This window comes from Lissotriton helveticus, chromosome 6 (genome assembly GCF_964261635.1).
Source record: "Lissotriton helveticus chromosome 6, aLisHel1.1, whole genome shotgun sequence".
Classification (NCBI taxonomy): Eukaryota; Metazoa; Chordata; class Amphibia; order Caudata; family Salamandridae; genus Lissotriton; species Lissotriton helveticus.
In genome coordinates, this window is record NC_136067.1 from 1,791,066,097 (window position 1) to 1,791,082,848 (window position 16,752).

The 16,752-nt window shown below is 41.5% G+C and overlaps 1 protein-coding gene across 1 annotated transcript in view; it reads right to left on the reverse strand.

Annotated features, from left to right (window-relative positions):
• Positions 1–3,563: 3,563 nt before the first annotated feature.
• The window catches only part of ABCG8 (ATP binding cassette subfamily G member 8), a 251,544-nt gene continuing 238,355 nt past the window's right edge, over positions 3,564–16,752 (reverse strand). The window contains exons 12-13 of the mRNA XM_078649684.1: positions 15,023–15,150; positions 3,564–4,731 (exon numbers count right to left, since the gene is read on the reverse strand). Coding sequence (XP_078505810.1) covers positions 4,594–4,731; positions 15,023–15,150 — 266 coding nt within the window. The 3' untranslated portion in view covers positions 3,564–4,593. The remainder of the gene's footprint in view (positions 4,732–15,022; positions 15,151–16,752) is intronic.

Sequence of the window (16,752 nt, forward strand, 5' to 3'; positions counted from 1 at the left end):
AAACATAATACTAGAATTTAAAATTATTTGCTTAAAAATAAAGTGTCTCTGTTATTGTACAATAATACTATAGGCAGGTCAAAATATTTGGCTCAGTGATAGCAATTGAAGCAAAATACTAGCCTCATGTTTTGGGTCCCTTTCCTGTAGAAATAGTCATTAACCTTGAGACCTTAAAATTGTGGGATTAGAATTAGCACACCACTGGTGAGCGCAAATCAGATTTCATGTTTCTTGCTAAAGCTAACTCCTTCTATTGGCTCCCCCTCCCCTTCATTGGATCCAAATTTGAGATCTAGGATATCTCTAACTCAAAGGCTTCTCAAGACTGATTGTTCTATTTGGTTAAATTGATGCACCCTCGACCTATCAATAGACCCTAGAAGAGGACAATAATGAGGGGTCACCTGCAAATGTATAATCGAAGTGACCGAGTGACCTGCTTGAAAATCGTACCAATAATGGATTCTTCATCTGTTGCCTGGAGTGTTGGTACCATCTTAAGTAAAGAATTTCAACTTACTAGAGGTCAGGTGTGTCTTGAATGACCATCTCTTTCCAAAGGCACATTTATTTTTCTTAGAGCCTGATTACAATTGGGGTGTTATATTCCAACCCATGCATAAATACCTGTTTATGCATGAGTCGGAATTATGAGTTGGTAGGTATTTAACACATCTATCGGGTGCGTTAAATACCTGAATCTTTGTTATCATAAAAAAATGTATTTCTGGATGAGGACCATGAAAGTACAAATACAAACAAACACTAAAAAGCTAGTCAGAATATAATAATAATAACCAGGTCTAAGAGATTTTGATTAAACCATAATCTAGAATTTATTAAATAAAAAAGTTGATGTTTTTATGCACATATAGTCCAGAGTATCAAAGACCTATGCCTACTCCAATAGGACGTCATGGTCCACAATGTTAACTTAGGACATACAATGCACTACACTCATGACCGTTTGGTGTTAGCATAAAATCTAAAAACAGGGAGCCAATTAAAAACAGATTCAGGAACCTAATAATTAGGATATGCATCAGTCTTGCTCTTTCAACTTTTTCCTTCTGATTGCCCACATGTCGTTCAAAAACTTTGCAACTGAGTAAACAATCGCTGAGCTAGAATCCAATTTAAGGATGCAGAGAGCTTCTCCACTCCTACGTGTACCCAATAGTTTACAGATTGGTTTGAGCCATTTAGCTCTCGGACAAGAGTACAATGGACAAGTAAAGAGTACATGGGTGGTTGACTCTGTTGCAGTAACGCAAAGGGGGCAAGACGGTGAGTGTGTAGAAGGCTTTTGCCAAGAACTCATGAAAGAGTTCAGGGGAAGAGAACCAAACCTTAACTGCATGTAAAGTTTCCTGTCCTGGGGTATCATGATGACATCTAAGTATTGTTCATATGAACTGGTAAGTTTAAAATCCAAAAACTCCATAGTTAAACACCCCTCGATAAGTTGGAAAATGAGGCCTGCATTGCCTAATTCCAGTACTGCTTCATGACTAAGGGCCAGATGTATCAAGATACACTTTTGCGATTCTCAAATAGCGATTTTTTGAGAATCGCTATTTGAGAATTGCAAAATGGTATGTATGTAGAACTTCGCTATTTTTTTGCGATTTCTTAAAATTCCTTAATTGCGATTAGCAAATTGCTAATCGCAATTAAGGAATAATTTCCCATTCATTTCTATGGGCCAGGAGGCACATAGGAATAAATGCAAATTGAGAATCATTTCAAGGGTGCAGGGGTGTCCAAAGGACACCCTGTTGCACCCCTGAAATAAGCATGGGTGCACATGTGGTGCACATACATTCCCTAAGGGCATGTATGTGCATCACATGGCACTTTGAAAAATGCTAAAATGGGCATTTTTCAAGAAATTCGCAAATTACCACCAACTTGGTGGTAATTTGCGATTCCTTAGGGACAATTAGCAATTTTTTTTTGCTTCATACATTGCATTTAAGGAATCGCAAATTTTGCGATTCCTTAAAAGCAATCGCAAAATAAGGAATCGCAAATTTGCAATTCCTTATTTTGCACTGAAATTTGCTACATACATACCATTTTGCGAAAATGAGTTTTGCGAACCCATTTGAGCTTCATACATCTGGCCCTAAATCTTTGCTGGGGAATAGTGTTGGGTCCTTTACATCCCAAGCCCTATTGCGGAAAGCAGGGATTTCACATTACGAATCCAACCTATTTTCTTAGACCGATCAAGAGCGCTGACTTCCATAAGAGCAGTGGCATATGAAAGCAACTCAGGAGTAGACCTAATGCGTAACCAAAACAGTAAAGGGCATAACTTTGCCTTCTCTACAATAGGAAACCTAGCCATATCCAGCCTTAACGGGTGAAGTGGCATACTCTGTGGTAGCTAAACCAGAGAGCTAAAAAATTTATTCTCAGAATTCAAAAGGGCAACCATCTCTTCGAAGCCCCAGAGTTCCGCTCCATAGAGAGCTGAGACCACTGCCTTGGAATCATGGATCTGGAGTGGTGCTGCAGCTGGTTGGCTAAAGGAAGTGCTGTGTTCTTTTATCAAAGTCCCTGTTGTTTGCCTGTGCTTAAGAGTCAGCGTAGCTATGTGAGGCTTCCAAGACAAATCTTCTGAAAGGGTAATACCCAGGTATTCAAAGGTACTCACCCTTTCCAGTGGAACCCCTCCTAATGAAAGTTTAACCTTACAAGATTTGAGGGGGTTAAGGAATAGGAGCTTCATCTTAGGGGTGTTATACTCTAATCCTCGAGAACCACAAAAGGCTTTGAAACAATTCAATAGTAGCTGAAGCCCCCTGGGGTTTTAGATACTAACAATGAATAATAAAGTTACCACTTTTCTCCCCACTCCCCAAAGTTGGGGCTTTGCTAACTGGAACATCAGAGAGGAACTGGACAACACCACTCACAAAGAGGGAGAATAGTGTAGGGGCCTATACACAACCTGGCGTACCCCCCTATTAACTTTTATTGAATTGGTTTGTTGGCCTTGGGAACCCCATCGGACCCTAGAAAAGCTAGCCCCATGTAGGCGAATAATTAAGGATAGAATCTCCGAGGGAAGACCCATGTTTTAGGACCTGCCAGAGCGTGTTTCTTGGGATGAGATCGAAGGCAGTCTTTAGGTCTATCAAAGCAACATAAAGACGACCCAATCTTCGTTAAATTTCAAGAGCAGTAAATCTGTCAAAATTGAACGGAGGAAATGCACGCAGTAGTTACCAAATCATGTGAAGTTTGGTGTGTTAAACACCAAAATCCACATATTATTCCCCGCCAACTCGTAATAGGTGCTATTTATCACACCTGATAAATAACGTACCCATTATCAGGCGTGATAAATAGCACCTCAACTCGTAATCATGGCCTTAGTCTTTTATGTGATTATAATATATATTGTGTTATTGTTTATTTATGGTAAAGAGCACGCCATTTTAATAATTATGATTCCCATTATATTATGATGACACTTTTAATTTGGAAACTCACAATACTATAATACATATTCTTAACCATTTTGAGAAGACAAAAACGAAATTAAAAAGTACAAAAACAAAAGAAATCAATTTATTCACATGCGTTACATTAGAAAACATCATACAATTCCTATTAAATATGTCCATAGTTGCACAAATATAGCACTCCAGTAATGGGTTAAGTTACAATTTTAATTGATAAATACTCACAGAAATTCATACTGTATCAAATCAATTTTGTTTTTATTCCAGTGTGAATTCTTCAGGTTTATTGAAGTTCAGTACAGTAGTGCAATGCTAGTTATAATGCGTCAACATAATTTGTGATTCTGCAAATGTACATGCACACATATTTTTAATCATGTACAACTGTATAAACACACATAGTTTTGGTCCATCCTGGGGAACATGGGGCATCATGTTTAGGACAGCAGAATCATTCTTTCCAAATGATAGTATGGCATTACTCACGGAGGTTTTTTTAACATGACAGCCAGTGAGTTTGGAATGGAGTTTTCACTGATGTAAACTGAAGGTTAACAATAATTTTTTCAGATTTTTTTGATCCAGATGTGATTTATTCTCCACAGTCTGCAGCACTGATAAAAGGTAAACACTCAAGAGCGATGACGTAGATGAGCATGACGGCTCGTGTAGCTACTACCGGTCACATATGGTAAACAGTACACCACAGTCAATGAAAATGTTCTGTAGGCAGTGGGTTCGACATCACTTTCTATTCCTGGTTGTAGAGTAGGCGTCCCTGCATTGATAGGTGGTGTTAGAATATGGATGATGGATGGCGGACTTCGACATCAGCGGATAAAACGTGAACTTTCTTATCATGGTTTTCAGACATTTTACTATGTGATAAAAAGTTTATTTTCACATTCTAGTCTTTTTGCTAAACACCTGGAGTAGATACTTTCCACATTCCGACACTAAATGAGAATCAAAGTTTCCTGTTAAACTCAAGTCTGATTACCTAAATCAGATTAAACTGTGAACCAGGTCCCTGAATCCACCCTTCTCCACCAATCCCGATCCTAGTTTGGTAAACGAGATCTTTCTCCCAAGTATTAAAGTTGCCATGTAGACATTACCAGTCCTGACTTGACTTTTGTTTAATGAACTTCAAGGATAAGAAGTAGAGAAGCAGAAAACCGGCGCTAATGCCAATCAGGATGAAGTAGATTGCATAGAGAGGAGTTGAATCCACTTCCAAGTGTTCAATAATCTGAAAATAAACAGCATCACCAAAATGGTTAGGTTTTTTGTTGTAAACAATATTTTAGACGTAAGTTAACCATTATCAATGTCAACAACAATTATGTTAAGATTACGTACAGTGCATACATCTCTCTCCTTGCCATTCATTGACACCCTGGTCCAGTAGGGGTTCTTTTTAAACAGGTGACGGCTAAAAACGAAGGGACATATTTACAAGCCCCTATCACCACCAGAACGTCATTTTTAGTGACATTCTGTTGGCGAGACAGGGTTTGCCTTATTTACAAGGCAGAGTTAAGCCCTTTACCATGGCTTAACACTGCCGTGTAAATGAGGCACCCTTTCACGCTATACTTAGCCTGAAAGGGGTGGGCAAGGGGTGTTATGGTGGGCGTTCCACCACAACACTCATTGATTTTGATTCTGCCCAATATTTATAAGGGTGGAGTAAATATGGGGCAGTGCCAAAATTAAGACCAAAACATCTCTGGTCTTACCCAGGCAAAACGAGGAAATGCTTTATTTCTCCTCATGTTTGCTGTTTCTATGTGTGCTGTGTTGTGCAAAACAGCAAAACGCCATTGATTGTTTATGTGCAAGAAGGTGTCTTTTGAAGATGAAAGGACAACAACGTTTGAGAGGGTAAGTTTATTTGGTATCCAACTAACACAGATTGGGATCCCTGCCTGCCGCTCTCGTAACCGTCCCTCCAGGAATGCTCGATGTCCCTGGAATGCTGCAAGCACTCAATGAAAACCACAGTAACCTCACAAGGCACGACAACAGCAGGATGTATCATAACAGAGTCCCTTCCTGCACATAAACAATCTTTAATAAAAAATTACACGTTGCAACTTCTATGTGTGCTGCATTCTGCAGCACAAATAGAAGTTACAAAACGCCACTGGTGATTGTTTATGGGCAGGAAGAGTGCCTTCGTTGGCATTGGGCAGCTGAAATTAGCACCAGCACAGAGTGACATGCAGGGCTGCTCCATATTGTTGTAAATACGTTGCAGCCCTGCGTTTCTGGAGTGGCAGAGCGCAGCGTTAAGCCAAAAAGACTAAGGCCGAGCTCCGCCACTTCATTGTGAATATGCCCTTAAAGTATTTAGCTCTGATTGAAGTACTAGCAACAGTGAGGAACTACTAGTTCAGGAGAAAACAATATTTTGCGATGACTAAGAGGCTGGAGAAAGTTCGACTCAAGAAGGCATTCCAAAAGATAAAAGACAGATGTTTCATTGTAACAGAATCAAAACTCCTGCTGAAAGAATGTTTTTTTTTATATATACCTTGAAAAGAGGGAAAATAAATATAAAGGATAATGTGTATATTCAAAGTCGTCTTTATTTTCTTAGGTGATAACATGAGACAGCCAACGTGTTTTGTTCACCACATGTCAACTAAGCATGGGCGCAAAATCCGTTCCGCTCGCGGATTTTGCAGATTTTGGGCAAATTTGCGATTCGCGAATTCCCGCGAATTTGCCGAAAATCCGCAAATAAGCGAGCGGAACGGATCCGGGGGGCAAAAGTTCAAGCTTCAAGCTTGTAACTATTTTAGAACGGCGCCGGCAAGTTGCCAGCACCATTCTAAAATAGTTACTAAGTTAGCTTCAACAGGAAGCACTAATAGATAAGATGCTGGTGCTCGAGCAACAGCAGGAGTGGGGCAGAGGGCAGAAGGTCACAGAGTGGGGCAGAGGGCAGAAGGGCAAAGCATCGAGTGGGGCAGAGGGCAGAAGGGCACAACAACGAGTGGGGCAAGGGGCACAAGGGCACAACAACGAGTGGGGCAGAGGGCAGAAGGGCACAAAAACGAGTGGGGCAAGGGGCACAAGGGCACAACAAGGAGTGGGGCAGAGGGCAGAATGGCACAAAAACGAGTGGGGCAAGGGGCACATGGGCACAACACCGAGTGGGGCAGAGGGCAGAATGGCACAAAAACGAGTGGGGCAAGGGGCACAAGGGCACAACAACGAGTGGGGCAGAGGGCAGAATGGCACAAAAACGAGTGGGGCAAGGGGCACAAGGGCACAACAACGAGTGGGGCAGAGGGCAGAATGGCACAAAAACGAGTGGGGCAAGGGGCACAAGGGCACAACACCGAGTTGGGCAGAGGGCAGAATGGCACAAAAACGAGTGGGGCAAGGGGCACAAGGGCACAACAACGAGTGGGGCAGAGGGCAGAATGGCACAAAATCGAGTGGGGCAAGGGGCACAAGGGCACAACAACGAGTGGGGCAGAGGGCAGAATGGCACAAAAACGAGTGGTGCAAGGGGCACAAGGGCACAACAACGAGTGGGGCAGAGGGCAGAATGGCACAAAAACGAGTGGGGCAGAGGGCAGAAGGGCGCAAAAACGAGTGGGGCAGAGGGCAGAAGGGCACAAAAAACAAGAGGTTGGCAGTGATGGCGCATCGCGGTCTCGCACAAAAAAAAAACCCGCGAACACGCAAAGCGCCCCGCAAACACGGCAAGCACCCCGCGAACACGCAAAAATAAAAAAATCCGCAAATTCGCACAAATTCGCGAATTTTGCGGATCGCAAATTCGCAAATCCGCAAATTCGCGGATCGCAAATTCGCAAAATTCGCCCATGCTTAATGTCAACTTCCTCAGATGAATTAGAATTCTGTATCTGCCAATTTGACAGCTTGTTTCTCAGTTCTAACCATTGTCGGTTCAAACCTGGTCCCTTGTGTGCATCAGGTCCTGCTCTAATTGAATCAATCAGTTTTAGATATTACGTCTCCGTCGTCAACACCTTATTTCGTGTCCTCTAACAACCAGCTACGTGGTGTATAGTCTCACATCTTGCAAACAGCTGAGGAAGTTCACAAGTGAGGAACAAAACGCATTGACTGTCTCATGTTAACTTTTCAGTGCACTACCATTTGTGAAATTTTTCAAAAATAAAATGTTGAAGCCTGTCACATATTCTAATCTCCCTCTCCAAAAATTACGGACAAAGCATTAACCTTTGATGTGCTGGATAATTATTTTAAAGAAAACAGGGGGCAGCACAATGCATAGCATCAAGCAATGGAGTGGGACACCATTAAGGTTGTGAGGCGAGGGGAGTGTCTGAAGCTGACCTATGGGGCCTAACAGCATCTTTTGCAAGCTATAGAGCTGCAGGAGAAACAGTTGAGTGATTTGGAGGGTGCCTTGGTGGGGGCACCTGAGAAGCTGAGAGACTAGAAGGTGTCTAAGGGAGAGTTGCTAGAGGCCAGGAATAGGCTATATAAATTTGTCAGAGTGGCGTTTCAGTAGTGCCTACATGTGGAGGGGGAGTAGACGGGCCGACTGCAGGCCTCTCTCCTCAAAAACGAAACACCCAGGGTTCTCATTGTAAGAATTAAAGACAGGGCTGGTGCAGTGGTGTGTTAGCAGCAGGCCATCACTGAAGGTTTCACGAACCACCTGCAGAACTTATATGCTGCACTTATGGTGTGCGTGGGCAGGGATGCGGAACAGTGTCTGGCGACTGTCAGAGGCAGATCCTGCAGCACTTGATGCCCTCATAGAAAGAGCATATGTTACGGCGGCTATTAATATCAATACTGGCAAGGTGCCTGGAGGTGATGTGTAGCCTGCAGAGTTATATCAATCCAAGGTGGGGGCAGTGCAGACCATCTTCTGGTGGTATATAATGAGACTTACACACGAAGGATAATGCCTGTGTCCAAGAGGAAAGCGCTCATAGTGATGCGCCCTAAATGCAATAGGGATGTGATGGAGGTGACACCGTACCATCTGCTGTCAATGTTGAATGTGACGTGAAGATACTTAGTAACATTTTAGTGACTCGACTACTACTCCTCCTACTTTTATTGGTACATGAGGACCACTGCGGGTTTATCCCCCAATACAATATATTGTGTAATTTGTTCTGCCTCTTATTGGTTCTCCATGCTCCTATTTTAGTCGAAGACTGTTATGTTGTGGCTGTGTTGGATATTGAGCAGGCGTTCAACGCCGTGGCATGGGAGTATTTGTGGCAGGTATTGAGGGCCATGTGCTTAGGTCTTAACAATCCAGAGTGTGTAGGGGGACCAGGCAGGGCTGCCTGCTCTTGCCCATGCTCTTTGCCTTAGCCATGGAGTGCAGCTTCATATCAGTGTTCCGTGGCTTGGGTGTGAGCACCTGGATGACGTGCTGGTGTATATGTGCCCACCGGTATACTCTGTCCTGATTCTGCTGGCTGCTCTCTCAAAGTCTGGGGATTTCCCTGGTCTTCGGATGAACCGTGCAAAGTGACCGTCCACAGTTATACCTCAAGTGGGAGAGCACTGGGTTCAGGTACCTAGGTATCCAGGTGACAAGTGATTCTGACTCGTTCCATTGCTATTACATGGGTAGAGTACTAACGGTTCTCAGTGCCTCGGTGACCTTTTGGAACACACTCCGTCTTTCCTCTTTGGGCAAGTTCCCCTAGGTTAATATGATCATGTTGCCCACTGCATATACGTTTTAGAGGGTGCTATATGTCTAATACCTCAACAGACATTCAAAGAGCTGGATAGGCTTCTAGTAAAACGTTTATGTGTGACAGGAAGGAAGCAAGTGGGGCTGGCCACTCTCAAATTGACCTGGTAGCAGAGTGGATAGAGATTTCATGTATGGATCTTTATTACTTGGCTACCCAACTGCAGCATGCGGTCCACTGGCTAGATGAGGTTAGCAATTGGGAAAAACATTTGTTGGAAGGAACACAAACCACCCCATCTGAATTTTTTATGTCTAGAAATTGGGTCCACAGCTCAGTGCCTTTTGTGGTCAAGCAAGTATGTATGGCTGAGAATGCATGGTCCAGATGGTGTTGGGTTGGGCCTCATTTGTGGCCTTTTCGACAAGTTTTCCAGCAGGGTGGACAGGTGGAGCGAAGGGGGCTGTGAGGTGCTTCAGGATTTGTATCCCAATGACAGATTTATTACATTGGCTTAGGCGGCAGAAACTTTTGACTTGGGGGCCAGTCAATTCATGAAGTATGCAAGGTTGGCTGCCACAGTGTGTGGTATTTGGCCCTCGCTTCCTGACACCCCTGTTTTTGCACCCGGTGCTTGTGGAGTTACTAGGCCTGGGGGATGGGAGGCATTTGGTTTCTCAGCTCTACAGAGTGTTGTGCAGAATGGCATACAGTCCATGAGGGGGTGTCCAAGACTGCAATGAATGCTAGTTTCAAGCTGATCCAATATAATTTTACACATCAAGTTTATTTGACTCCTAAATTATTAGGTATTATCTACGAGGGCTGAGCATCCTCATGTCCATGATGTAGCGAGAGTGAAGCGGATTTCTTGCATATGGGTTGGGGGTGTCCCCAAATACAGGTGCCCTGGCGAGGGGTTGGGGTGGCATTTGAGCATGCATCTTGTTGGAAGCTTGATCTGCGTGAAAGTGTGTGCCTGCTACGTCTGGTTCCTAAGCTCAAGATGAGGCGGCTCAGTCTGCGATTTGTGCTAACAGGGCTGGTTCTGGAAAGGTGTAGAATTGCAATAAAGTGGATTTCTCGAGTTCTGCCTTGGATCTCTGATTGGCTGCGAGATATGGCCAAGTGGGATGTAGCAGAAGAGAAGAATATGTGCAAGACTCTCAGTGATGATGAAGTAATGGATGATATGAGAGCATGGGAGGCGATGCTCAATTACTTATTAGAGCCCCATGATGCTAGACCCTCATGAAGCAGGAGGGCGCGATGGGGTTAGGTAGGAGGAGCCCTGGGATGGATGCACACAAGAGGATAATTTGCAGTGCAGCTACTGGCCTGGTGCAGCAAGGCTTCTAACATTTTTAATGTATAGGCTATGGTCATGTGGATCGACAATTGACATTAGAGTGCCTATGTTATACAGAGGAAGGGATGTTCCTAGATGTCAATATGTAGTAATAGTAGATGGACTGATTTTAAAAACATGCTGTGTTTTTCAATGGTATTTTGATAATAAAAATATATGCAAAAAAATAAAATCAGAGAACAGACAACAGGGAAATATTTATGGATTGATCTGTTGACGTTTTAGTCTAGATTTTCTTTCCGAAGTGTACAGTAATGTATAAGTTGCAAAACATGCTCTAGTGTCCCAAGAGAACTTTTCCAATTATTTGCTTACTTTAAGAAATCTACAAATGTTTACTCTGTTGATATGAGTTATTTTCAGACTTTCTTGATATCCAAAATCACAAGGAATTGTTAAAGAAATATACAAACTTCAAGGATTTTCATGAGTACATACTCCATAATAAACAAACGTTTCCAGTGTGCCTGTTGACTGAATAATTTGTATACGTTTAGCACACATCTTTATATTTCCTTTTTTACTCCACAGAAACAAGATGATTCCCTGGCGAGGGTTTTATGTAAGAAAATCGTGGGCAGAAATATTATTTGGCATGAATATTGTGTAACAACAAACTTCCTGGAGGTGTGGAAGTAGAGCTTTCTCCACAGAGTATGGTACCTGAATATTATTATCAAACTATTGTCTCACATCCATATTGTTTTCTAAGTATTGTTTATAAAAATATCCGAATTGGGTGTAGATTATGGATTACTAACTCCAATGGGGAAATATTTGTGTAAACAATATTTAGTAAAAATTTTTTATCAATACAATATTTTGATAAGGACATTCTGGCATCATACCTCATAGAGAAAGCTTTTCTTCCGCACCTCTAGGCAATTACATGCATATTCCCTTTCCTTTCTAGCTTCAGAAACAAATTTACCATTTCTGGAGTATATATAATAATGATTATTTTTGTCAGAGCTGTGTGTAAACCTGTGATTACTTATCAGCTCTAAAATGAATCAGAGTAAGTATAACTGTAGAAATGGGGAGTTAAAGTAAATCTTTTATGGGAGAGCCCTGTCAGATAGTCTTTGATGTAACCCACATAAACAGCGACTTCAATTGAAGCTGAGCTAAAAAAGTTCAGTTTTTATGTTCTTCCTCATTTGTGAGTGTTTCCAGGGTGGGAATGTCTATACAAAATGGGTGGGAATGCGACAATGTTTTGAGTTTTTGGGTTTATGGCCATGTGTCTGTACACACCATTTCACAATCCATATTCCTAAACCTCTGACTGCAGCAAAGTATCAAGACTTGCGGATTTTCCTCAGACACACGTATGTTTGTAAGCATAATCCCGGCATTTCCTGATTCAGGGAATCAGGGTCTGTGTAATTACCAGTGTGAGCTCAGATGCAAAAAAAGTCTGTGAAGTGACCATTTCTACCTGCATGACATATCATAAAGATATACTATAGAGCAAACTGTGACATCTGAAGGAATCTTGGTGGCTGGAATCTCAGATTAGAATGTAGAATGTTGAATATAGAATGTAGAATAGTATGTGACAGAGATTCCAGCCACTGACAGTTTGCCCAGGCTTCTTCTCTCGTATGAGGTTTACTTCTGTTGTCTATACTTTTGACAAATAAACTTACCTTCCTCAACCCTGATGTGTGTAGAAAGCTTATTGAAGAACGGACCATATTAATGGCAACAAGCGGAGTTAAGGAGAGAAAAATGGAGTCCCAGTGATGTGATGAGATTTGTTTTTCCATGGATCAGAAGTAGAATAGTGGTTGATTCAAAAGAGTGGAGCATATGCTGTTCACTTGCAATGCTTTAAAGGAGTTAAGGCAAGGAAATTTGGTTAATTTAATCTGGAAATGGCTTGAGTGAACCTGGAGCTAGCGCAGAGCATGAGTAGATGCACATTTATGACTGAATGGTTAAGGTAATGGTAGACTCAGATGCTCAACACTCCCTGATTGGCGATAAGTGGTTACATAGGCTTCTAGATATACAACTAGTGCCCCCTGATATTTGGCTTGGGAGTTATGCTAATAAACGCATTGATGTATTGGGTTATTTTACTTCTATGTTAAGTCACAAGGGTAAGACAATTAAAGGGAAGATTTATGTGGCTAAAGAAGGTTTTTGTTTGCTGAGTTTGTCTCAACAAAGGAATTTGATGTTTACACTCAATCCTAACCATCCTGATCAGGTTTTGGAATATACTGATTTAATTCTACTCGCAAGTGAAGATTAAGCATTGGAATTTGTAGCCAAAAGTTTTTTCCATTAAAGTTAGGACTACTCAAAAAGTTTGTTCATAAAATTATTTTGAAGCAGGTGTTGGTGCCAAAGGTACATAGGGTCACGAATACTCCCCTATCAATGAGAGAATCACTAAAGAATTAGAAAAAAATATGTAAGCAGAGGAAAGAGAATCATCAGAATGGTTGTCACAATTAGTGGTAGTGCACAAACCGAATGGTAAAATCAGACAGTGTCTCTATTTAAGAGATCTGAATGAATGTGTGTGGGTGGATCGCATCCACTGCCCAATATTGGAGCAATGTTTTCGATGTTGAAGAGGGCCAAATTATTTTCCACTTTAGACCTTTGAAGTGCATATTACCAGATTTAACTGCACGAAGACAGCAAACAATATATGTCATTCATTACACCAGAAGGGGCGTACAGATACAGAAAGATGCCATTTGGTTTAATATCGGCATCAGCAGTCTTTCAAAGAAGTATACATACATTTTTCAAGGATGTAAAAAATGTCTTATACTTTCAGGACTATGGGACAAAGAATGTGTGTCTGAAATTTGTATGTTGAAAAAGGACATTGCCTCTGCCCCAGCACTGTCAACATTTGATTATAAATATGATTCAGGTGTGGATGCAAGATTGTAAAGGCAAATTGGTCACTATTCAGTGGCGACCGGCAGTTAACAAGGTGGAACAGACAAAAAAAAACACTTACCTTTTGCCAGCCGCCGTCTCTCCTCCGCTTCAGTTCCTTGCCCCGCCTCCCCAGCTTCAGCAGGAGTAGGAAGCACACAGGCTCCCTCCCCTATGCCAATCACAATGCTGTATTGCAGCGTTGTGATTGGTCTGAGCGCTTTGGTTTGGCGCTGAGATGGGGAAAGGGGCGCCTGGGCATGTTCCTCACCAGGCTATGCAATGCAGCCTGGTGGGGAATTTGCAAATTGTGCATGACTGTTTGACTGGCCCAAGAGGGCTGGCCAAACAGTCATGCACACTTAAGGAGTACAAACCAAACCATGCTCAAATGCCACCCCAACCCGCCCTGCCCTAAACTAGCCACGGAGTGAAAAATAAAATGATTATAACACTGTTATTATCATTTTATTATTCCTTTCTCCTGCTCTCAGAGCATTGGGGTGATGCTCCTCTGCCTTAGTGGCGTAGCCGCCCTTGCCTCTATTGCATTTGCCTCAAGACCATTAAGAGGAGCAGAACTAAAATGTTCTGCTTTGGAGACTAAATTTAGAGTGAGGACAGACCTTCGACCACTGGTGTATTTTTTCACCTCAAATGGGGTGTGGAAAGGCAATGCCTGGAATTAGGAAAAGTTAATATAAATTGCAAAAGTCTAATTTCCTAGTGGAATATATTCCTAGAGCTATTAATGTTTTAGCAGACTGTCAAGGTTGCCAGTTGAAGAGAACATTGAAGTAAGTACTGTTGACAATGGTATGGATGAAGTTGTGTCAATATGTGAAGTGTCTGGTGGCTGCATAATGGAAGATCAATAAAAGACAGAATGATAATGATATGCAGAATAAGAAGGTTTTGGAAAATATTGGATCAAAGTGGCAAAATCAATCATTAGATGAGGCTTTATTATCCTATTTTTATAAACCTGATGAGCGTAGAAAGCTTTTTGAATAACGGAACATAATACTAACATTAGTCAATACTGTAAAACTCATAATGGTTTTTTTGTATGTTTTATTACTGATATGATCCATCCTGAGTTTGCAACATTTATGCAATATACCTAAACCTTAGGAGTTTTTGAAGAAATGTCTGCACAATGGAGTAACAGTGCCTAACATTTTTTGTAAATAATGCTGAAGATATTATACAAAATGTTGTATTTTTCACTGCAATGTAATGTGTGTCAGCAATATGAGAGCACTAAAATTTTGGCTAGAAATCTTAATTGTCATACTATACATCCATATTGGGGGCTTTTGTTTAAAAAGTTGACCAATCTCAAATGTTTGCCCAGTGCAAATTCTATGCTTTCCAGGCAGTCCTTTTGAATTTCAGTGGAGTATGAGCTACTCATTTCTTCCAATTTCACACACAGATTAGAATTCCAAGGTTGACCTAACAAAAACATTGGGAAATACAGCTTGTTGAAATAAGGCCTTGCGGTGTTTATAGAAACTAAAGTAATACTGTACTGCAAATAATATTTAAATATTTTTGTCACACATAATTCTCAGATTCATACTCACAAGTTGCCCAGGAATTTTAATTGTTAAGTTTCCAACAGTGAGGTCGTAATTGAGTCCTTTAAACTGCACTTGCATCAGTCCTTCAAATCCATACTTCAGAAATGATATAAATGAAAATCCAAAAGGAACTGAAAAGAAAAAATGGAGTAACTATGCCTGCATATTTACGATAAAGCATTTGCCATCGGTCTATATATTGTACATGTTTTCAGTTGCTATGATGATGACTGTTATGGTTGTTAAAGACATAGGCTCAGATGTTAGAGATGACAAGCATAGATGTTTTAAACTGCAATGTAAATATGTACTTGTTTATTAGTTAAACCACGTTTTATTGCTGTTTATTTCTTTCATAAATGAATTAACACATAGACACAGAAACACACATATATGTATATGTATATATATTCACTGAAAAAAACAAAGGTTAATATGTAATAGTTAAGCTCACATTTCACTAGTACAAAACCAGCGAAATTCATTACTCAGAGGAAGAAATCCTTTGGGATGTTGAGGGTCCCTGGGAGCCAAGAACCCCTCCTGTAACTTCTAGTAAATCTCACACCGCTGGATTGTTGACAGTTGGATGGAGGCTCCGCCCCCTTTCTCCGCCACTCTGCAAACGTGACTATTAGTTAAAAAAACCAAAGAAAATCACTTAAAAAACAAAGGTTACAGTGACGTCATAGTTAGGAAATAGAATTAAAAAAAAACCTTAGAAATTGACTCGAGAAACCAAAGGTTACAGGAACGTTATAGTTAGGCTCAGATTTCACTCATGCAAAACCAGAGAAATTCAGCAGTTATAATTACCTGAGCTAACTATAACTTACAACCCCGCAATGCACTGCTTATGACCTCACATATTACATCAGTCATGACATGGTCAGTGACATCACTCATGACATCTCAAATGACTTCACTGATTACATCATTCACAGAAACACTTACACACCCATTCACACCGATATATACAACTGCTCATAACCCACTCATACAACCACGAACATACCCATTCACAATCCCATACAAGTACTCACACAACCACTCACTCCTCCATAGAGCCACTCAGACATCCACTCACTCATACAGGTACTCACACAACCACTCACTCACTCATAAAGCTACTCATACATCAAAACACTTACCCATACAACAATTCAGAGTCACACACTCACCCAAATAGCTACTCATGCAACCACTTATTCACCTATATATCCACTCACACATCCCTTCACTCACCCCTACAGCCTCTCAACACAGCCACTCACTCACCCATACAAGCACTCACACACTCCCTCACACACCCACACAAACACTTGCATACCCGTTCACACTAGCACACCTCCATCCGCTCACTCACCCATACATCCATTCACACACTTGCTTTACAATACATCCACTTAAGCACCAACTAACTTAACTAAACAGCCAATCAAAACAACACCTACTCACCCATACAGCCACTTACTGTCAGTCAGTCACGATACAGCCATTCAGATACCCACTCCCTCACCCATACAGTCACTTACATACCCACTCACCCACGCATACAGTCACTCACCCATCCACACAGCCACTGACACACCCACTCACTTACCAACATAGTACTAACACAGCCACTCACTCGTCCACAGAGTTACTCACATACTTACTAATACACACAGACCCACTCACATACTGGCACTCAGACAACCACTCACACACAGATACACACAGTCACTCACAAA